This window comes from Panthera onca, unplaced genomic scaffold (assembly GCF_046562875.1).
Source record: "Panthera onca isolate mPanOnc1 unplaced genomic scaffold, mPanOnc1 haplotype 2 h2.h2tg000212l_path, whole genome shotgun sequence".
NCBI classification, from domain to species: Eukaryota; Metazoa; Chordata; class Mammalia; order Carnivora; family Felidae; genus Panthera; species Panthera onca.
In genome coordinates this window covers 88,299-111,728 of record NW_027675841.1, presented here as the reverse complement: position 1 = coordinate 111,728, position 23,430 = coordinate 88,299, and the positions used below count along the sequence as shown (strand labels likewise).

Genomic DNA, 23,430 nt, shown 5'->3' with positions numbered 1-23,430 from the left:
GAGCAGAGAGAGAGGGAGACATAGAATCTGAAGCAGGCTCCAGGCTCTGAGCTGTCAGCACAGAGCCCGATGCAGGGCTCGAACCCACAAACGGTGAGATCATGACCTAAGCTGAAGTGGGCTGCTCAACTGACTGAGCCACCCAGCCGCCCCTGTACTGTTTGAACTTTTTTTATATTCAGATATCTAAGTTTGAAGGTTGTTGCTGTTTGTGCTGAAAATAGAGACAGGACTAGGAACTAACGACACCTTGATTCAGAAGAGGAATGGCTGTAAGAGTTTTGAAATGTGGCACAGCTCAATAAACAGAGAACATATAAACATGTTCCCTCAAGGTTTCAATTATGTAGCATATCTCTGAGGTGATGTTCTTAACGATACAGAGTCTAAATAAAAATAAAAAAACAAACAAACAAAAAACATACAGAGTCTGCCGAGGTGGTCTATTTTACATATAATTTACTTATAGGAGCAAGGTGGTCACTAGTCTTAATCAGTGCTTCCCAGCCCATCTCTGTAGGTGCCTACATTAAACACTAAATCAGAATCTCTGAGAAGTGAGGACTTTGGCCTTTCTTTCCAGATGAGTCTCACACGCAGCTGGATTGAATCAATCTTTAGTCATTCATAATTAAAGAGTTTGTTGTTTGAAGCCTTTTACATGTGAGTAGGAAAGGCAGCACTCTAAAGAGTAGATTGAGCTTGAACTGAAAACAATTCATGAGCACCTGCGTCTGCTGGAGAGACCCCTGGGGAGTCACTCTGAAAGGTGACAGTGTACTCACAGCCTACTACATGTTTGGTTTAGGTTGCCATTTTGTGAAACGGTTTTTGGTACACTAAGACAAACAGCAGGCTCCTTGTGTACTGAAATTGTTGTGCACCCATATAAATGTTTTTAAGGTCTTGTGTAAGCTGTTAAATTTTGCCTGTTGGTAGACTGATGATCCTTGTATTGGAAGTAGATACTAGGCCAATCATTTACCTTCTGACTTTCTTATTTACAAAGTGGTCACCCAGGGTGTGTGGAAGGGTCAGCCTTTGTGAGATTGTCCACAACAGTGGTATGGTAAGTGAGCAAATATTAAACGAATTTGGGCAAGGGGTGCCTGGGTGGCTCAGTCAGTTGGGTGTCTGACTCTTGCTTTTAGCTCAGGTCATGATCCCAGGGACATGGGATCAAGCCCTGCGTTGAGCTCCATGCTGAGCGTAGAGCCTGCTTAAGAGTCTGTTTTCCTCTGCCCCTCTCCCTGCTCGTGTGCTGTCTCTCTCTCTCTCTCTCTCTCTCCCTGTATGTATGTATGTGTATGTGTATACACACACACACACACACACACACACACACATATATGTATTTTATATATGAATGAATGAATAAAATCAATTTGGGCAAGTCCTCTTTGGAAGAATAAATTATGATCATAGAACATATTTAAATGTTCAGAATCCTTGAACTGCACAAGATTCTCAGTACTTTTTGAGTTTATTGGATTAAAAGAGTTACTATGTACTAAGATCTTAGTCAAGGTCCCTCTCCACCAGTTTCTTAAACATTCTGTAGCTGGGGCAAAGTCTGCTTGGAACAAGTTTTAAAGTAATACATACACATAGGAAGAATAGTATAAATGAAAATTAAACCTTTCTGTTCAAACTTTGGGTCCCTTTTCCCAGAAGAAACCACTATTAAGGAAACCATATCTCTTTCAATCCTGCTATGAAATTCCCTCCTTTTACTTTTGTAACTTAACAGAATTTGAAGATCTTTCTTTTAAGATTATATAAAGATTGCAGCATATATTTGACAGTATTGCTTACTGATATTCTTCTGGGGCAGTAGTTGTTGACACCCTGTCCCCCGCCCCCCGCCCCCCATCCTGTAAGTATTTCATTGCTTTCTTCGTGAATCTGTTGCTTTCAGTCTATTCCATATTTTCTTCTTTTGCTTCTCTTGCTTAAGGCCTGCTGGTGGCCTCCATGCCAGGGAGAGATTACCATAACTCTTGGCTGGCTGAAGAAGGATGCCGCAGAGCTGGGCTAGCAAAGTTCAGTGACAAAATTAGTATTCAAGGAGATCTTGACAGGCAGGCATCCAACTAGTTGACATTTAACACGTATAAATATAGGGTCTTATGTGTTGGTTTTAAAATACAGAAAACCTACATTGGTGTAATTTGAGAGAGGTTCTGTAAAGCACTACACAGATGTAGTTTTTAAACTGTTCTGAACTAATCTAGTCTTAGAATTTTAGGATAGTTCTAGAAAAGACCTCTGTGTCCTCATTCTTCATAGGTCCTCATTCTTCATAGGTCCTCATTTACAAGGCTCCCTCTTTAAGCTAAGAGAAAGCTTGTGGTAAGTTTGACATACAAAATCTATTTTTAAAAATTAAATTATTTTCTTGACTGCCTAAAACTAGTAACTTCTTTACTAATTAATTATTGAATGTCCACCTGATGGGCACTGTGATAAGGCAGTGAATGAGCCTGAGGAAACATATACAGAAGGAGAAAGGACTAGCATCTTCAGAGACAAGAGACATGAAAACCTGGGATATTATTGCAACTGAACATTCTGGCTCTTTGGTATGGTCAGTTGGTGTTTTCACCAACAGCCCTGTATAAACACAGCTGCAGCCTTCCCAGTCATACTGTTGTCCCTAAGCCCCTTAAATATAGAAACCACAGAGTTGTCGGATGAGTAATTTCTTTTTATGTTTTCCCCAGTGTCAGATTTGAATTTGGATTCATTTAATTGCAGGTCTTAAGAACTGAAAAAGATTATTAAATAATATCTTGTGTACTTTTGCTTAACTTGTATATACGTTGTTTTAAATGTGTAGCTGTGTTGCCTTTCAGAATAATTATTCTAGGAATCAGGAGTCCTTAGTTGTAGCTATTAACTAATGAGAAAACATGACTTTGGGCACACCACTTCTCTGGGACTCTGTTTCTGCATATAGAGTAAAACTCAGTGGTATTTGCTATTTTATATGTAAAAGTTCTTTTTTGTGGGATTGTCCTGTGTTTGGCATGCCTGGCCCCAGCCCACTAAATACTAGTAGTGTTCTCTAGTCATTGTACAATTCAGATTGCCCCTGATTGTTTCCAGAGACTGCAGGATACTGCCCCTGGTTGAGAACCACCTTCTTCCTTCTAGTTCTAATAGCCTCTGACTTATTTTTGGGTACACTGTTCTCAGCTGTTAAAACAGCGTCTTCCTTTGTGAGGTACTTTTACCTTTTCCAAGTACCTTGAATGTGTGTATATGCTTTTGTGTAAGGAACTGGACATAATCATTAATATTTAAGAACTTACTGTACTCAAGAGATTGGGTACAAATTCTTGATGATATTTGGAGTTGAAATCAGAATGTTGCCATATTAACCCAACATCCCCAAACTAAGAATAAAGTGAAAATTTAGAAAATGTAGGCCCACTTAAGTGTATGGCTCTGAAATGTAAAGATTTTTTTTTTTTTTTTTTAAATGTAAAGATTTAACAGTGTTGGGTGTTGGGTGCTTGAGTGTTAGGGGGCTCTCCAAATGTTACTATATGCTTATATAGTATAATGCTTATTTAATTAAAAAAAAAAAAAAAAAGGAAGACTAGGTAGGTCTCCTGGGAACATTCTTTCACCCTGTTGTTTCTCTCCCTCTCTCTGCCCCCAAAGGAACTTTTCATTGTCTCCCTATCAGCAACTTCATATAGTTCAACCTACTGATAATTGTTAGTCTCCATGGTCTGTGGGCTCTGGATGGTGTGACTATATCTTATATATCTTACTGTTTTCAGAGTTAGTGATTAGCAGGTAGCATGCGTTCAGTACTCATGAAATTAATGTATGAAAATTACTTGCTGTGAGAAAGTCTCAACTTTGATTCACTATACTACTGCATTTACTACATTAAGCTCCTGCTTCAGATGTGTGAAAATAAAATGTGAATTTCAAACAAGACAGTATTGTGGTTTAGAATACAAGCTTTATTCACACCTGTCTCCATCATTAATCAGCAGTGTGGCTTTGGGAAGATTTCTTAACCTAAAAGTCTTGTGTTGTACTAGTGTAAGTTGTGCATAGCATACTTCCCTCCTGGGTTAGCAGAAAGGTCAGATAAGGTGACCTGTTGTCCTGCAGCCTGCTCAGCAGCTGGAATATTAAATATGTGCTAGAATCTGTACCACAAGAGACAAATAAGATATAATCCTTGCTTTTAAGGAGTTCATTGGGGAATAAAATGTAGAATAAAGAATTATACTGGCAGTATGAATAGCCTTATTTGTGCTTCTTCTAAAGACTGATCATTATTTTTAACAAGTGGTTCCCAATCTTTGTTGCTAGCATAAACTTTTATACAAGATCACACAGGGTAACTAAGAGTCTAGTCAATAGCAGTAAGGTTTGGGTTGAGCAGAAAAATGTTTAGAAACAAAGGTGCCTTGTAAGGTAAATTGGGGCAGGGGAATTTTATAGATATAAGCATGGTTCTCTTGAGTGTGTGTTTTCCCAGGGTTTTTCATTGAAGTTTATCTCATTAATAAACTTGGTTCTTATTTAAACCAAGCACTATGTATAAAGTGACCTTTGAAGAAAGGTGCCTGATTTAAGTTTTACACAAGGTCAAGCAATCCATCTACCTCCAAAGATGTACCAGACCTGTTGACTTTTCCTTGGACATGCCAAGAAATATTTAAACTGACTGAGAAATTAAATCAAATATGATATGTGGGGTTGCTTTAAGGAAAAGAAAAACTCTTGGCTAGATCTTTGTTACTGTTTGCTTTTGGAGAAACTGGTTTTTGTCTTCTTCCTTTCCCCTCTTTTCCCCTGCCTTCACCTCTCCAAGACCACCTTCTTGCTGAGGCTCTCCTCAACTGTGGGTTTATCTGTGAGTTATTCTTTGTGGGCTCCTCCACCCCCTCCCAGCTGATGTCTACCTGTCTGTATTGCTCAAGGCATCCTTCCCTCTTCCTGGCATTATCCTTATTCTTGTGTGTTTTCATCAGTCTGTATGATTATAAGCCCCTTGAGATTTGACTCACAGCCTCCTGTTGATGCATTGCCTGTACCTATTAAAGGTATAGAAATACAAGTCAATGTTTGCCTCAGTTATTTAATGACAAGTTTTTTCTAAACTCCTTTTCCTTAAAAAGTTTATTTATTTTGAGAGAGAGAGAGAGTGAGCACAAGGGAGGGGCAGAGAAAGAGAGGGAGAGAGAAAATCCCAAGCAGACTCTGTGGTGTCAGCGCAGAACCTAACACAGAGCTCAAACTCATGAACCATGAGATCATGACCTGAGCGGAAACCAAGAATTGGACACTCAGCAGACTGAGCCACCCAGGTGCCCCCAAGTTTTTTCTAAACTCTTGTTTTACTTTTCTTCCTTCTATTAGACTTTGCTAAATAATGGACTAGATATACTGTGTTTCAGAGAGGAAAAACTTAATTTTAATCAAATGTTTTCTTTTTCTCTTTAGCTCCAAAACCTGGGAATTAATCCAGCCAACATTGGATTCAGCACACTGACCATGGAATCTGATAAGTTTATATGTGTCCGAGAAAAGGTTGGTGAGCAGGCACAGGTAGTGATTGTTGACATGAGTGATCCAATGGCACCAATCAGACGGCCCATCTCTGCAGAAAGTGCCATCATGAATCCAGCCTCTAAGGTGATAGCTTTGAAAGGTAAGCCTGATAGTATTTTCAGAAAGGAATTTTACCTCACTTTACCTGATTTGTTACCTTACATATCAGACGGCTGTCAATAAATTTACAGCCAAGTGTCATCGATAATACTAAACTTAATTATCGATAATACTAAACTTAATTACAAAAGTTTTAGCCAAGGCTGTTTTGCATACCTTATTTAATGAGAGGCCCATGAGCACCTGGGCTTTTTGTGACATCATGCATACTGCTACATACATGAGGGAGTGCATGCCCAGTGTCTCATCCTCATGGCTGCTACATCTGGAAAGGCCAACACTACTCTGCACATGTTTACCAGTTGGGCTATGTGGTGCCCTTGACCTCATAATGGGCTGCTTTACAGTGGCGCTCCAGGGATCCTAGAGTATGCCAAGGTACTGCTTCTCTTGTGAAACACATTGAGGACAGTATAGTTGTTGATAAATAGAATTTTACTTCCCCTGAACTCAGGGGGATGTTGGATGCTTGAAATCTTCTAGTTACTTTGAGAATATAGAATCTATGATTTGGGAAATTGAAAGGATTATGTATATAGTGGACTTGTTAATATTTAATGCAAAATGTATTATCACTTACCTTGAAAAGTGAAAACTCTTTCTGGAGCTAAAATTTGTGAATGCCAAATATTAGCTTTGCCTGTGCTTCTGTTTTGTTACAGAAATAGGGTCTACTTTGTCCTTTCAGTAAGTAAATGGACATATGGGAGTTATAACCTTTCTATTTAAAAAAAATAGCTAAATTTTTTTATTCAGATGACTTTTTTTCTGTCAACTCTATTTCTCATCAAAGTATTTTTTTGAACATGTAGTGTAAAAGATGTAAACTAATTTTAATTGAAGAAATTGCTAACTTTTATGGATTTATTTATTTATTTATTTATTTTTAAAAAGTTTATTTATTTGGAGAGAGAGAGCAAGAGTGCCCCTGGTGGAGGGACAGAGAGAGATGGAGAGAAAGAATTCCAAGCAGAGCCCAATGTGGGGCTTGATCCCTGAACTGTGGCATCATAACCTGAGTCAAAATCAGGAGTCGGATGCTTAACAGACTGAGCTACCCAGGCACCCCTATGGATTCTTCATGATTGTTTTGGTTCTTCTGCATTTTCTGTTTTGCAGTACTTTTTTTTTTTTTTTTAGTTAACTAATTTTTTAAAAGTAGGCTCCATGCCTAATGTCAGGCTTGAACTCATGACTCTTGAGATTGAGAGTCACATGTTCTACCAATTGAGCCAGCCAGGTACCCCTATTTTGCAATACTTTTGAGAGACCTTATCTGTTGTGGTGTTTGCTGTTTGGTATACTAAGCGGGTCTGAGAGACAACCAGCAATTTAGTCTTCCTGGTCCTCTAATATGATTCTCTATACCGGTGTGCACTGTGGATCTCCTAGAGGGAGTTGTTGGAGTGTGGTAGGAGAGTGGAGAGAACTCGGTATTTACATGCTCTCAATCCCTCCAACCGAAGTGGCAACACACCCGAAGTTGAACAAGTTGGGTTTACTACTTGTTTAAGTGAGAGAGAAATCACACCATGGGGAGCTGGGAGGTGTCACAGTATTAATAGAGAGTGTTAGAAAGAAACTTTTGTAGGATTTGGGCTTCAGTTGGGTGATTTGGGGGATGGTCTAAGGAAACAGGAGTTTGCTATAGATTGGATGTTGTTAGGGTCACCTAGGTGGCTCAGTCAGTTAAATGTCTGACTTCAGCTCAGGTCATGATCTCATGGTTCGTGAGTTTGAGTCCCGAATTGGGCTCTGTAGTGATAACTCAGAGCCTGAAGCCTGCTTCAGATTCTGTGTCTCCCTCTCTCTGCCCTTCCCCCATTCTCTCTCTCTCTCTCTCTCTCTCTCTCTCAAAAATAAACATTAAAAAAAGAAAGATTGGATGCTGTTAGAAAGTGGGGGTAATTTTATGATTAGGTGTCTCAGTAAATCTTACCTATAGGGGAAGGGCAGACTAGAGTGAGGATAAAGCTGGAATTGGTTAAAGAAGTAGCAGTCATGCATTTCAGCCAAGAGAATGGCTGTTTGGTATTTTGTGGGTTTCCCAGTTACCTTGTTTTTGTCTGTACTTAGATAAGATTCTGAAGCAGCCTTGCTTTGTCTCACTTTATCATGGTCTCAGAGGGACTTGTCTGAGGTTGGTGTCCTCTGAGATGGTTTATGTCCACTAGGAGAGCAGTATGGTTTGACTGTGAGGTCTGGCCAGCTTCCTGATGGCAGGCGCTGCTCTTTTTTTTTTTTCTCATTCTCAGTGTTCATATGAATTGCTTCATCTATGGCAGTTGACTGCTATTTTCTTTTGCATGAGGAAGTGTGAGCTGTGGAACCAAAGTTATATAATTTTAAGTATTTATTCTGTTTTTATTACAATCTTGTGGCTGTTAGGATAACCTTGGACCCTTGTAGTACAAATTTTTGGCAAGTGTTGGTGGTGTGTTTCAAAGACCCTAGACCAAAATAAGCAAAAGTGTCTTAAAAAAAAAAAAAAAGATATTTGTACAATGGCTAAATTTAATTAAATTAAATTTAAAAATTAAATTTAATTTAATTAAATTTAAAATTTAATTTAATTTAATTTAATTATAATTTTATTGTTTCACATGACTTAGTTCCATAGGTGCCAGTGTGAAAGCATGAAAGTGAAGTCAAGGGTCCTGGTCTTAAATCTCACAGACTACCCATTTTGGCTGGTGAAGTCTTGTGATAGGAAAAGGGCTCTTCATGAGATGTACCTCTTTTTTAAAAAGGTCTGCCTTGGGGCACCTGGGTGGCTCAGTCGGTTAAGTGTCCGACTTCAGCTCAGGTCACGATCTTGCGGTCCGCGAGTTCGAGCCTCGCGTCGGGCTCTGGGCTGATAGCTCAGAGCCTGGAGCCTGCTCCCGATTCTGTGTCTCCCTCTCTCTCTGCCCCTCCCCCATTCATGCTCTGTCTCTCTCTGTCTCAAAAATAAACGTTAAAAAAAAATAAAAAGGTCTGCCTTTGCAGTCTGTCCTTTTATCTGGCTGAGAGCTCCTGAGGTCCTCAGCCCATGCCACTGCCCATCCTTCTGGAGAAGCCTGGAGCAGATTCACTTACCCACACTTTCTTCAGACTGTCTCTACTGATGCTTTTGTAGTGAATATTTTAAAACCAGAGATACATTTTTACCCTTGACAGGAAATGGGGGTAGAATTCCTCATCTGTTGCTCATCATCTTAATGAAACATTAACACTCTAAGTGAGGGATAGGTAACCTGTTGTTTTTGTACAGCCCCAAGCTAAGAATGGTTTATATATTTTTAAAAAGTTGTAAAAACAGACAAATATGTGACAGAGATCTTGTATGCCCCTATAAAGAAGTTTCCTGACTACTTGCATTATTGGCCCGAGTATATTTCTTACTGTTATTATGAAACATAGCACTTTGAGTAGTCATTTGTGTTTCTTTTTACAAACTCTACCTTTTCCCCTTAATTTTTAGAGGTAGATTGAGTATAGGCTATACAGTGCCAGCCTAGCAGTTAGCACTTGACCCAGGTCGGGAGGGGAGAGGTGGTGGGATGGTACCCCCTTGCGGTAGCACATTCTTCACCCTGACAATTGGAATCTGACAGAGGATTCATTCCCAAAGGAGGTTGGTCCCTTTTATTTTTTTTTTAATTCTTTTTGTGTCACTAAATATTTTGTACCTCATGTAAAACAAGTCCTTTTTAACCAGTCTAGTGACAACTTGACAAGTTTTTGAATTAGAGGAAATTTCTTATATGATCCCCGGCTATTTGAAACTAAAAGGTACCTCTATCCTATAGTTGAACTTCTAATCCAGTCACTTTTTTCTTTCTTAACCATTTTTTTCAGGTATAATTTACATGCCAGGAAATTCATTTATTATAAGTGTACAGTTCAGTGACTTTTAGTAGATTTATTGAGTTGTCAGGGTGCCTGGGCGGCTCAATTGGTTAAGCGCCCGACTTTTGATTTCAGCTCAGGTCATAATCTCATGGTTGTGAGATCAAGCCCTGAGTTGGGCTCTGCACTGAGCATGGAGTCTGTTTAAGATTCTCTCTCTCCGTCTCTCTCTGCCTTTCTCCCAAGTGCCTGCACACGTTCTCTCTCTCTCAAATAAATAAATAAAAGTTAGAAATAAATAAAAAATAAAAGTCAGTGTTAAAAAATTTATTGAGTTGTGGAACTATCACCATGCTCTGGTTTTAGAAAATTTCTGCTATCCCAAAAAGTTCCTTTGTTCCTGTCTGCAGTCATTCTTCACTTCTACCTTTAGCCCTAGGCAGCTACTGATCTGTTTTCTGACTCTGTGGAGTTGCCATTTCTGGACATTACAAATAAAGGAATCATACAATATACAATCTTTTACATCTGGCTTCCTTCAATTAGCATAGTATGTTTCAGGTTCATCTACATTGTAACTTGTATCAGTAGTTAGTTCATTTTTATGGTTGAGTAAAATTCCAACTTTATTATTCCATGGATATATCGCATTTTGTTTATTCATTTATCCGTTTAGGGACATTTGAATTGGTGCTAGTTTTTGGCCATTAAGAATATTGCTGCTGTGAACACTTTCCTACAAGTCTTTGTAGATGTATATTTCCATTTTTCTTGGGTAAATACCTAGGAGTAGAATTGCTGGATCATACAGTAAATTTTTTTAGTTCTTTAAGGCACTACCAAACTGTTTTCTAGAGTGACTGTACCATTTTACATTTCTGCCAACAGTGTATGAGGAGTCTAGTTTTTGTAACATGTATGCAACACTTGATATTGTCTTTTTTATTAAAGTAATTCCAGAGGCTACCTATGGATACCTCATGGTGGTTTTAATTTGCATTTCTGTAATGCCTAATGATATTAAGTGTCTTTTCTTTTCATGTTGTTATTTGTCATTTATATGTCTTTTTTTTTTTTTTTTTTTGCCATTCATGTATCTTGTTAGAGAAATGTCTTCAAATCTTTTGCCCATTTTTTAAAGGTTTTTTTTTAAGTTTGTTTACTTATTTAGAGAGACAATGTGAGCACAAGCGAGGGAGGGGCAGAGAGAAAGAGAGGGAGAGAGAGAATTCCAAGAAGGTTCTGCTCTGTCAGCATAGAGACCAACTCGGGACTCATTCTCACCAACTGTGAGATCATGACTCACTTATTGGGCTCACCCAAATCAAGAGTGGAATGTTTAAACTGGCTAAGTCATCCAGGTGGCCCTGCCCATTTCTTAATAGGCTTATTTGTCTTATTATTGAATTTTAAGAGTGCTTTGTATATTCTGGTTATAAATCATTTATCAACTGTGTGATCTGCATATATTTTCTCCTAATTTGTAGCTCTTCTTTTTATTTTCCTAATATATCTTTTGAAGAAAACATTTTTTATTTTTGATAAAGTCCGGATTACCACTTTTTTTCTTTAATGGATCTTGATTTTGGAGTCTTACCCAGGAATGCTTACCCTAGGAGTGCAAAGTCATGATGATTTTCTATATTTTCTTCTAATGGTTTTATGGTTTTAACGCTTACATGTAGGTCCATAGTCTGATTTAAGTTACTTTTTGTGTATGGCATGAGATAAGAATGTTAGGTTTTTCTTCATTTCCTCCTCTTCTTTCTTCTTCTTTCTTCTTTCTTTCTGTTTTTTCCTTTTCTTTTTCTTTTTTCGGTGGAGTAAGGGCATTCAGTTGTCCCAGCACCATTTGTTGAAAAGACTCTTCTTCCCCATTGAATTATCTAGGCAACTTTGGTAAAAATCAGTTAACCATATAAATAGAAAGACCTATTTCTGGACTCAGTTCTATTTCATTGATCCATATGCCCAACCTTGTGCCAAATACTTGATTACTATGGTTTTATAGTAAGTTTTTTTTTTTTTATGTGTATTTATCTTTGAGAGAGAGCACAAGCAGGGAAGGGGCAGAGGGAGAGGGGAACAGAGGATCTGAAGCTGGCTCTGTGCTGACAGCAGCAAGCCCAGTGTGGGGCTTGAACTCATGAACCGCGAAATCATGAGCCTAGCCAAAGTCCGGATGCTCAACTGAGCCACCCAGGTGCCCCTATGGCTTTGTAGTAAGTTTGAAATGAGGTAGTGTTGGTATTCCAACTTCATATTTTTCAAAATAGTTTTTGAAACTATGAAACTAGGTCCTTTTAATTTCCACTTAAGTTGTAGGATCAGTTTCTACAAATAGCCTGATAGGATTTTGATAGGGATTGCATTGAATTTATTAATCAATTTGGCAAGAATTGCCATCTGACAATATTGAGTTCTCTAGTCATTTAACATGGAATGTCTGTTTATTTAGATACTCAGTCAATGATGTTTTACACTTTCTTTTTTTTTTAATTTTTATTTTATTTAAAAACATTTTTTTAACATTTATTTATTTTTGAGAGAGAAAGAGACAGAGCATGAGCAGGGGTAGGGGCAGAGAGAGAGAGAGAGAGAGAGAGGGAGAGGGAGACACAGAATCTGAAGCAGGCTCCAGGCTCTGCCAGCACGGAGCCCGATGTGGAGCTCAAACTCATGAACTGTGAGATCATGACCTGGGCTGAAGTCAGACACCCAACTGACTGAGCTACCCAGGTGCCCCGAATTTTTATTTTATTTTAGAGAGAGAGTGAGAGAGGACACAGGGGAGGGGCAGAGAGAAGAGAGAGAGAGAATCCTAAGCAGGCTCCATGCTCAGCCATGGGGCTCTATCTCACAATTCTGAGATCATGACTTGAGCCGAAATCAAGAGTTGAACACTTAACTGACTGAGCCACCCAGATGTTCCTGTTTTACACTTTTGGTGTACAAATCCTGATATAGTATGATACACATAGTTGATACACATTACATTAGTTTCAAGTGTATAACTTAGTGTGATTCCACAAGTCTGTACATTATGTTGTGCTCACCACAAGTATAGCTACCACCTGTTACCATACGGTGCTATTATATCATTGACTGTATTCCCTATGCTGTACCTTTTATCCCTGGGACTTATATCTTCCATAGCTGGAAGTCTGTATCTTCTATTCCCCTTCACCCATTTTGATAACTGATTTTTATATACACATCTGTATTCTGTACAATTGCTAAACTTCTTTATTCTTAGAGTTTTTAGTGTGTTTCTTCAGATTTTTGATATACCACATCATGGTTATCTGCATATAGACAGTTTTACATCTTCCTTTCTCATCTGGATTCTATTCAGTTTATTTCAACATTGCATTGGCAGAATAGAAGTGGCAAGAACATGAGTGCCTGGGTGGCTCAGAGGTTGAGTGTCTGACTCTTGATATGGGCTCAGGTCATGATCTTGTGGTGGTGAGATCAAGCCCCACGTTGTGCTCTGTGCTGCCAGCAAGGAGTCTGCTTGGGATTTTCTCTTTCCCTCTCTCTCTGCCCCTACCCTGTGTGTGTGCATTCTTGTCCTCCCTCCCTCCCTCCCTCCGTCTCTCTCTCTCTCTCTCTCTCTCTCTCTTTCTCTCTTTCTCTCTTTCTCTCTTTCTCTCTTTCTCTCTGTCAAAATAAAAATAAAAAAAGAAGTGGCAAGAACAGACATCCTTGACTTATTTCTGAAATTGGGGAAATAATTTAGTCTTTCATCATTGAATATGATGTTAGCGGTAGGTTTTGGATAGATGAACCCTTTTTTAAGTTGAAGAAGTTCCCTTATATTTTTATTTTGTTTAGAGCTTCTATCATGAGAAGGGGTTGACTTTTTCAAATGCATTTGATGCATCTGTTGAGATGATCATATGGTTTTGGGCCCTTAGAGTGTAATATATTATGTGAATTGACAAACCAACCTTGCATTCCTAGAACGAATCCCTCTTGGTAATCGGGTATAATTGTTTTTATGTATAGCTAGATTTGGTTCACTCATATTTTAAGGACTCTTCCATTTTTGTGATAAGTGTCTGTGGTTTCTCGTGATGACTTTGTCTTTGGTTAGTATTCCCTTACAGAATGACGTGGGAAGTGGTCCCTCTTCTGCTTTCTGAGTTTGTGAGAGACTTCTTATTTCTATTATCTTTGAATATTTGATAAACCTTAACAGTTAAAGGCTTCTGAGTTTGTGTTTTTCTTTGTGAGATAATTTTAAACTAAGAACTCAACTTCTTCACTTGTTGTAAATCTGTTCAGATTTTCTTCCTTGTGTCAGTTTTGGTAATTTATCTTACTAGGAATTTATATACAAGTCATCTAAGTCTTCTAATGTGTTGGCATAAAATTGTTCATACTCTTCTTGTAATCCTTTTAATTTCTTCAAGATCACCAATGGTGTCCTCTCTTTTATTCCTGATTTTGGTAATTTGGGTTTGTCTTTTTTTCTTGATCAGTCTGAGGTTTGTCAGTTTTCTTGATTGTTGTGAAAAGCCAACTTTTTGTTTTATTGATTTTTCTGTATTACTTTCCTGTTATTTTTCCTTGATTTTTGCTCTACTCTTAATCTCTGTATTTTTGTTCCTTTGGGTTTTGTTGGCTCTTTCTGTAGTTTATTAAGGTGGAAACTTACTTGATTTGAGATCTTCTTTTGTAAGTACATTTTTAAAAAGTATTTATTTAAGTACTGTATCTGTACACCCAACATGAAGCTCAAACTCACAACCCTGAGATTAAGAGTTGCATGCTGAGCTAGCCAGGAGCTGCTGAGGTCTTCTTTTAAGATCTTGACATTTAAAACAGTATATTTGCCCTAAGGGTTATTTACATGTGTGTTGTTGAATTTCCAGAATTTGGAAATATCCCACACTTTTTTTTATTATTGATTTCTAATAATTCTATTATAATCAGATAATTTATTTTATATGATTTCAAGTTTTAAAATTTCTTAAGACTTTTTTATAGCCAGCATATGATCTGTCCTCAAATATGTTCCAGGTATACTTGGAAAGAACATATTTTCTTGTTGGGTGATGTGTTCTAAAGATGTCAGGTTGAATTGGACAGCAGTATTCAAATATATTTTTCTGTTTAGTTGTCTAATTATTGAGAGTGGGGTATTGAAATCTCCAACTTTTTTTTTCAATATTTAAAAATTGTGGCTAGATACATATAATGAAATTTATTATATTAACCATTTTTTAGTGTAAGCACATTCATATTGTTGTATACCCATCACTACCATCCACCTCAGAACTATTTTCCTTTTGCAAAACTGAAACTCTGGACCCATTAAACAATAACTGGGAGAGGAAGGAATGAGGAACTTCCTCTCTCAGTCCCTGGCATATACCATTATACTTTCTGTCTCTACAATTTTGACTACTCTAGATACCTAATATATGTAGAATCATACAATATTTGTCTTTTTTTGACTGGGTTATTTCACTTAGCATGATGTGTTTCTTTGTTTGCAATTTTTTTTATTTAAAGTTTATTTTGTCTGAAATTAACCACCCTGCTCTCTTTCAATTTTCATGGAGTATCTTTTTTCATCCTTTCACTTTTGACCTCTTTGTGTCTTTGGATCTAAAATGAGTCTTGCTAGATAGCATATAGTTGGATCACGTTTTTGTATCTGTTTTGTCAGTCTATGTCTTTTGATTGGAGAGTTTAATCCATTTACATTTAATGTGTACTGATGAAGGACTTCTGTCATTTTACTATTTGTTTTCTACATACTCTATGGCTTTTTTGTCCTTCATTTCTTACATTACTATCTTTTCCTTATGTTTACTTGGTGTTTTTTTGTTTTTGTTTTTGTTTTGTGTGAAAACATTTAAACTCCTTTCTTGTTTCTTTTGTGTATATTCTACAGCTATTTTCTTTGTGTTTGCTATGGAGACTATATTTAACATTCTGAAGTTATAACAATCTAATTTGAAATTATACTGGCTTAACATTTTTTATGCAAAACTTTTATTTTTTATCTTTTTAATATAATTTATTGTCGAATAGGCTAACCTACAGTGTGTAAAGTGTGCTCTTGATTTTTGGGGTAGATTCCCATGGTTCATCACTTACATACAACACCCAGTGCTCCTCCCAACAAGTGCCCTCCTCAATGCCCATCACCCTTTTCCCCTCTCCTCCACCCCCCCCCCATCTACCCTCAGTTTGTTCTCTGTGTTCAAGAGTCTCTTATGGTTTGCCTCCCTCCCTCTCTGTTTGTATCTATTGATAACATACAAAAACTCTGTTCCTTTACATCTCCATTCCCACTTCTTTTATTGTCGCAGAATTACATCTTTATACATTGTGTATCCAAAAACATAAACTAATTATTATTTTTTATGCATTCATCTCTTGAGTTATGTAGAAAACAAAAAGTATAGTTACAGACTAGTACAATAATACTAGTTTTTAGACTACTCATTGATTTTTTAATATTGGAGTCTATTAAATCATGTTGAAAACAAAAGATGGAGTTACAAACCAAAGTTACAATAATACTAGCTTTTATAATTACCCATGTATTTACCTTTATTGAGATCTTTATTTCTTCAGATGGCTTTGAGTTACTATCTAATGTCCTTTCAACCTGCAGGAATCCCTTTAGCGTTTCTTATAAGAGTGCTAGTGGTACCTGACTCCCTTAGCTTTTGTTTATCTTGGAATGTTTTAATTTCTTCCTCATATTTGAAGGACAGTTTTTCTGGATATAGGATTCTTGATTGAGAGGGATTTTTTTTTTTTTTCCTTTTTAGTGATACTACAGTTCTGTTTAAAATTTTATTTCCGGGGCGCCTGGGTGGCGCAGTCGGTTAAGTGTCCGACTTCAGCCAGGTCACGATCTCGCGGTCCGTGAGTTCGAGCCCCGCATCAGGCTCTGGGCTGATGGCTCGGAGCCTGGAGCCTGTTTCCGATTCTGTGTCTCCCTCTCTCTCTGCCCCTCCCCCATTCATGCTCTGTCTCTCTCTGTCCCAAAAATAAATAAAAAACGTTGAAAAAAAAATTAAAAAAAATAAAAATAAATAAAATAAAATTTTATTTCCAAATTGTTTGCTGCTGGCATCCAGAAATTCTGTTGGTATTTTTGTATATTGACCTCATATCCTGCAGTATTGTTATATTCACCTAGTAGTGCTGATAATGCTTTGTAGATTGGTAGATTCCTTAGGATTTTCTTTGTAAACAGTTATGTTGTCTGTGAATGAAGGCAGTTTTACTTCTTTTTTTTTTGTTTTTATGCCTTTTACTTTTCTTGCCTTATTGCATTAGCTAGGATATCCTGTACAGTGCCAAAAAAAGCGGTCAAATAATCTTTGCATTGGTCCTAATTTGGGGGGAAGGAGTATTTCATGTTAGTTCTAAGTTTTGCATAGATACAAAGATCAAAACTGCGCTTTTTATCAGAGGTGGAAACAATATGAATCTCTTACCAGAGGATGGATACTAAAGCATGTTGTCTAGAACCTAGTTCTAGCTAGGGTGCTACCCACATGAGGTGGTTTAAATTTAAATTAATTAAAGTTAAATGAAAGTAAAAATTCATTTTCCTTAAATGTGTCTTACCAGACACATTTCAAATGCCTAATAGCCACATGTAGCTAGTGTCTTCTGTACTGGATAGTGCTGGTACAGAACATTTCCAACATTGTAGAAAATTCTATTTAACAGCACTGGTCTAGAATTTAAGATTAAATGACCCTGTTATGTGGACAAGTTGTTTAATTTGAAGGGATGATAGTATTCTTTCCTGAAAGTTGGAGATGCCAAAGAAAGATTGTCTTATTGTTGTTGCCTTATCCTGAAAAATATTTTAAAACTAGAAAAAATCAATTTAAAACTGATTCGCTTGATAGTTGCTTCAAAAGAACTAATTTCTGGGGCACCTTGGGTGGCTCAGTGAGTTGTCTGACTTTGGTTCAGGTTATGATCTCATGGCTTTTGAGTTTAAGCCTTGCATTGGGCTATGTGCTGACAGCTCGGAGCCTGGAGCCTGCTTCAGAGTCTGTCTCCCTCTCTCTCTGCCCCGTCCCCACTTGCGCTTTGCCTCTCTCTCTCTCAAATATAAATAAACATTAAAAATAAAAAACAAAAGCACTGATTTATGATTGTTATTCATATATTATACATTTACACACTTTTACATTCTTCTGAAGGAGGCTCTTCTCAATATTGAGACATCAAGGTGTGGTTAATTACTACTCAGGCAACTTTCTTTCCCCTCTTAATCAGATTAGCTATAAGTTTTACAACTTAAAATAATATTAAAAGGATTCAGAATTAAGAGTATAAGAATATGGGGGCTCCTGGGTGGCTCACTTGGTTCAGCGTCCAACTCTTGGTTTCAGCTCAGGTCATGATCTCACTGTTCATGGGTTTGAGCCCCATATCTGGCTCCATGCTTATAGTGCTTGGGGTTTGCTTTCCCTCCTTCTCTCTCTGCCCCTCCTGTGCTCGCTCTCTCTCTCTCTCTCTCTCTCTCTCTCAAAATAAGTAAAATAAACTTTAAATAAAAATAAATTAATAAATAAATAAGAGTGTAAGAATTTGTCTTTCAAATTTTCAATTTATCCTTCTCTAATCTCCATCACATCAAATACTAGCTGGAAAGACACTTCAAATCTTTAATATTGAAATGAAGAGTAAAATGAAGTCTCATACCATGGCAGAAGAGGTGATTTTCTGGAAATGGGTCTCTGTGAATACTGTTGCCCTTGTGACTGAGACAACAGTCTACCACTGGAGCATGGAAGGTGACTCTCAGCCTGTGAAGATGTTTGATAGACATGCCAGTCTGGCAGGGTGCCAGATGATCCACTACCGGACTGATGAGTATCAGAAGTGGCTGCTCCTCATTGGCATCTCAGCTCAGGTAAGCTTTTGGCTGCCTTCAGGGACTGGTCTGATGGAGTGTAAAGGTGTAATATTAAAATTGGTATAGGTGTGAGGCAGAAGAAATAGGTCCCAGCCTAAAAGAATTAGAAATTAACAAGAAATCCAAACTTTGGGTCATATAAGAATTGTAATTTAACTTTGGCCCATTAACTATACTGTATTCCATTGGGTTACTGATATTCATTCTATAAACTATTTCTGGCACAGTTTTGAGAAGTGAATTGTTGAGGAATTTGGTAGAGGCACTTGGAATTTATAGGTTTATGGGAAGTAGTTTTGGGGCTTTTTTAGGGCTTTAATGGAATGTTACTAATTCGTATACTTTTATAATGAAAGCAGTAACTTTCTGCTGTGCTTCCTTTTTTCATTCCTGGGGGCTAATTCAGTTACCAGATACTTGATACTATAGGATGTTGGTCTTAGATCTTTATTAGCTAATTCTAGCCATTGAATGGTCTTCCTTAGCCTAGTGGGGAAAGTATAAATGTGGAATTCTAGCACTTAGAGAACTGTCAGACATTCGAAGAAAGTGCTGTGGGAGCTGTAAGAGAATACCTTAAGTCAGAAAGAGCTCATAACAGAGGGGGCCTCTAAGCTGCATTTTGCCGGCTATAAAAGTGCACTTGAGAAGGAAACTGTGTGCAAAGGCATGGAAGTGGAAGAGAATGGCTCTTTCTGTGAGTCCAGGGTCATCCACCTTGGCTGATACCTATGGGATGCATAAGAGACAGCTAGAGGGGCAAGGCTGAGAGATGGGTGGGGGCAAGACTGAGGTACATGCTGCTGGCAGTGGGAATTGTGCAACAGGTTTTAAAGTGAGAGTGATATGATTTATTTTCCTTCTCTGCAGCGTGTTGGGATAGAAACAATGCTGTCAGTGATATTGAGGAGGGACCACCATGAAGACTGGAGGCTGGGAAGCTAGTTGACAGGCAGATACAGGAATAAAGCCATGTAGTGTGTTCTGGAGTAAAGACATGTATGAGAAGGGTGAAGAGTGAGCAAAGCTGGAAGGAGTACTTCTCTCCACTTTGGAAGTCTCCTCCACTCTGCAACGCCCAGAAGAAGTGAGCCTAGAGATGAACTGGAGATGCAAGGGCTGAGATTTTATTTTCATTTTTTGTTTATTATTTTGCTAAGTAACCTCTATGCCCAACGTGGGGCTTGAACTCACAACCCTGAGATCAAGAGTTGCATGCTCTAATTGACTGAGCCAGCCAGGTGCCCTGAGGCAAAGCTTGAGATTTTAGAGATAAAATGGCTAGAACCTGGAGGTGCATGAGATGCCTCTCAGGGAGAGGAGAGTTGGATGATGGCCTAGCATTTGTCTCAGAATGAGGCATAGATGAGGGAGAGTTGAACCTCTGCTCTAACCCTTCATCTTTGTATTACACTGACGGGTTTGTCTCCTCAGATGATCTGGGGGTTCTTTGGTGTAATTTAAGGGACTTGCTTAGCCACAGAGCCTTTCCGTGATAGGCCCATGGCTTCCATTCAGCCCCAGTTACTTCTGGTTGTCAGGGCTGAGAGTTAAGCTGGAATGACAATATTATTGGTAGGAAACGTCACAGCACATCTGGAATAATAGATATTCCCATTGCTTCTACATGTGATATAACATTATAATAGTTCACCCATAACAGTTTGTTTGGGTCTAATTGCCCAGATTCCATAAAAGGAGTAATTTTACACCTAGGTCATTTTCTGTGGTGTATCATCTATTAGCTGGAATTATTGCCTCTTGGGAATTTTACTAACCCTAGATTAGATGCTGTTTATGGAGTTTTTCTCCTTTCTGGAAACTCTTCCTTTGGCTTTCCACTGAAAGGATTTGGATGTTGCTGACCCTTATGGGGGGCAGAGGTTGCAGACAGCTCAGGTGTTGGTAATGTTTGTGATGTGAGGTGTGAGGAGTGTACCTTACACAGAGCCTGCAGATACTGAGATGAATTGTGAGAGAGTCACGGACAGGTAAAACCTATATGACACATGCTGTCATGGTAAATTTCCAAGATGGTATTGGCATGAAAAGAAAGAATTGGCAGTCTACATATTCAGTGCAATCCCTATCAAAGTAACACCAGCATTCTTCACAGAGCTAGAACAAATAATCCTAAAATTTGTATGGAACCAGAAAAGACCCCGAATAGCCAAAGCAATCTTGAAAAAGAAAACCAAAGCAGGAGGCATCACAATCCCAGACTTGAAGCTATACTACAAAGCTGTAATCATCAAGACAGTATGGTACTGGCACAAGAACAGACACTCAGATCATTGGAACAGAATGGAGAACCCAGAAATGGACCCCCAAACGTTTGGCCAACTAATCTTTGACAAAGCAGGAAAGAATATCCAATGGAATAAAGACAGTCTCTTCAGCAAGTGGTTCTGGGAAAACTGGACAACGAGATGCAGAAGAATGAACCTGGACCACTTTCTTACACCATACACAAAATAAACTCAAAATGGATGAAAGACCTCAATGTAAGACAGGAAGCCATCAAAATCCTCGAGGAGAAAGCAGGCAAAAACCTCTTTGATCTTGGCCACAACTTCTTACTCAACATGTCTCCAGAGGCAAGGAAAACAAAAGCAAAAATGAACTACTGGGACCTCATCAAAATAAAAAGCTTCTGCACAGCGAAGGAAACAATCAGCAAAACTAAAAGGCAACTGACAGAATGGGAGAAGATATTTGCAAATGACATATCATATAAAGGGTTAGTATCTAAAATCTATAAAGAACTTATCAAACTCCACACCCAAAAAGCAAATAATCCAGTGAAGAAATGGGCAAAAGACATGAATAGACACTTCTCCAAGGAAGACATCCAGATGGCCAACCAACACATGAAAAAATGCTCCACATCACTCATCATCAGGGAAATACAAATCAAAACCACAATGAGATACCACCTCACACCTGTCAGAATGGCTAACATCAACAACTCAGACAACAACAGATGTTGGCGAGGATGCGGAGAAAGAGGATCTCTTTTGCATTGTTGGTGGCAATGCAAGCTGGTACAGCCACTCTGGAAAACAGTATGGAGGTTCCTCAAAAAACTGAAAATAGAACTACCCTATGACCCAGCAATTGCACTACTAGGCATTTATCCACGGGATACAGGTATGCTGTTTCAAAGGGACACATGCACCCCATGTTTACAGCAGCACTATCAACAATAGCCAAAGTATGGAAAGAGCCCAAATGTCCATCAGTGCATGAATGGATAAAGAAAATGTGGTATATATATACAATGGAGTATTACTCGGCAATCAAACAGAATGAAATCTTGCCATTTGCAATTACATGGATGGAACTGGAGGGTATTATGCTAAGTGAAATTAGTCAGAGAAAGACAAAAATCATATGACTTCACTCATATGAGGACTTTAAGAGACAAAACAGATGAACATAAGGGAAGGGAAACAAAAATAATATAAAAACAGAGAGGGGGACAAAACAGAAGAGACTCATAAATATGGAGAACAAACTGAGGGTTGCTGGAGGGGTTGTGGGAGGGGGGATGGGCTAAATGGGTAAGGGGCATTAAGGAACCTACTCCTGAAATCATTGTTTCACTATATGCTAACTAATTTGGATATAACTTTTAAAAAATAAAAAATAAAATTAAAAAAAAAAGAATTGGGGGTACCTTGGTGGCTCAGTCAGTTAAGCATCTGCCTGTTGATTTTGGCTCAGATCATGATTTCATGGCCATGGGATCAAGCCCCGCTTTGGGCTGCATGCTGGGTGTAGAGCCTGGTTGGAATTCTCTCCCTTCCTCTCCTTCTGTCCCTCCTCACCCTCGAAAAGAAGAGAGAAGAGAAGAGAAGAGAAAAGAAAAGAGAAGAGAAGAGAGAAGAGAGAGAGAGAGAGAGAGAGAGAGAGAGAGAGAGAGAGAGAAAGAAAGAAAGAAAGAAAAGAAAGAAAAAGAAAAGAAAGAGAAAGAAGAAAGAATTGATTTACTCTCCCTTTGTGAAGACAGGAGGGGAGCTGGAAGATCTCTCTTCGATAGCCTTTCATGCTATTCAAGAGTCAGGGGGAAAGTTATGCATTTTGAACCTTTATGTTGCTTTCAGAAAGAGTACCCTGGAATTATAGGACCTCAACCAGAAACAAAATTATTCACAGTATAGCCTTTGTTACTCTTCCCCTAGTTGCCCAAAATACTTTTGTTTTTGAATTTCCTTTTTATTCCATGAAGCTCAATCTTTGTACTGAATCTGATCTGGAAATGTGTTTGTTTCCCCAGAAATGATGATGTCTGAGGGGTTGGAATGAAGCTTTGAGCTAAGACTTATAAAACTAGATCACAGTTCATTCATTCCACACTTTATACCTGCCTCTAATACTTTCTCAAAAGCCTTTTGCTCCAGTTTGACCAGAGTACTTCAAGTGTTACTTTATTCTTTTAGCCAGAGGTCAGCATATTTTTTTCTATAAAGGCCCAGATAGTAAATGTGTTTTGCTTTGGGGGCCAAAAAAATACCATCTTTGTCACAGCTGTTCAACTGTGAAGTTTTAGTACAGGCAGCCATAGACAGTATGTAAATGAGCATGACTTCATGCCAGTACAATTTTATTTACAAAAACAGGTGGGACAAACTATACAGAAATAAAAAGGATTAGTGAGGGGAAAAAAAAGGATTAGTGAGGAATACTAAGAATATTGTATACAAATAAATTTGATAACTTAGATGAAAGGACTAATTCCAGGAAGACATAGATTACTGACATTGACTCAGGAAGAAATAGAAAATCTGAATAAGCCTATACAACAAGTTAAGACAGTCAACTAGTAATGAAAAAACTACCCACAAAGAACAACTCTGACCCAGATGGTTTCACTGGTTAATTCTACCAAATATTCAAAGAAAAATTAGTACTAATCCTTCACAAAGTTTTCCAAAATGTAGAAGAGGGAACACCTCTCAATTCATCTTGTGAGGCCAGTA

General features: G+C 38.2%; 1 protein-coding gene across 1 annotated transcript in view; it reads left to right on the top strand.

The window, feature by feature from the left end:
- LOC145715225 (clathrin heavy chain 2-like) overlaps positions 1–23,430 on the top strand; it is a 102,650-nt gene that overhangs the window by 5,341 nt on the left and 73,879 nt on the right. The window contains exons 2-3 of the mRNA XM_081794918.1: positions 5,476–5,683; positions 18,177–18,445. Coding sequence (XP_081651044.1) covers positions 5,476–5,683; positions 18,177–18,445 — 477 coding nt within the window. The remainder of the gene's footprint in view (positions 1–5,475; positions 5,684–18,176; positions 18,446–23,430) is intronic.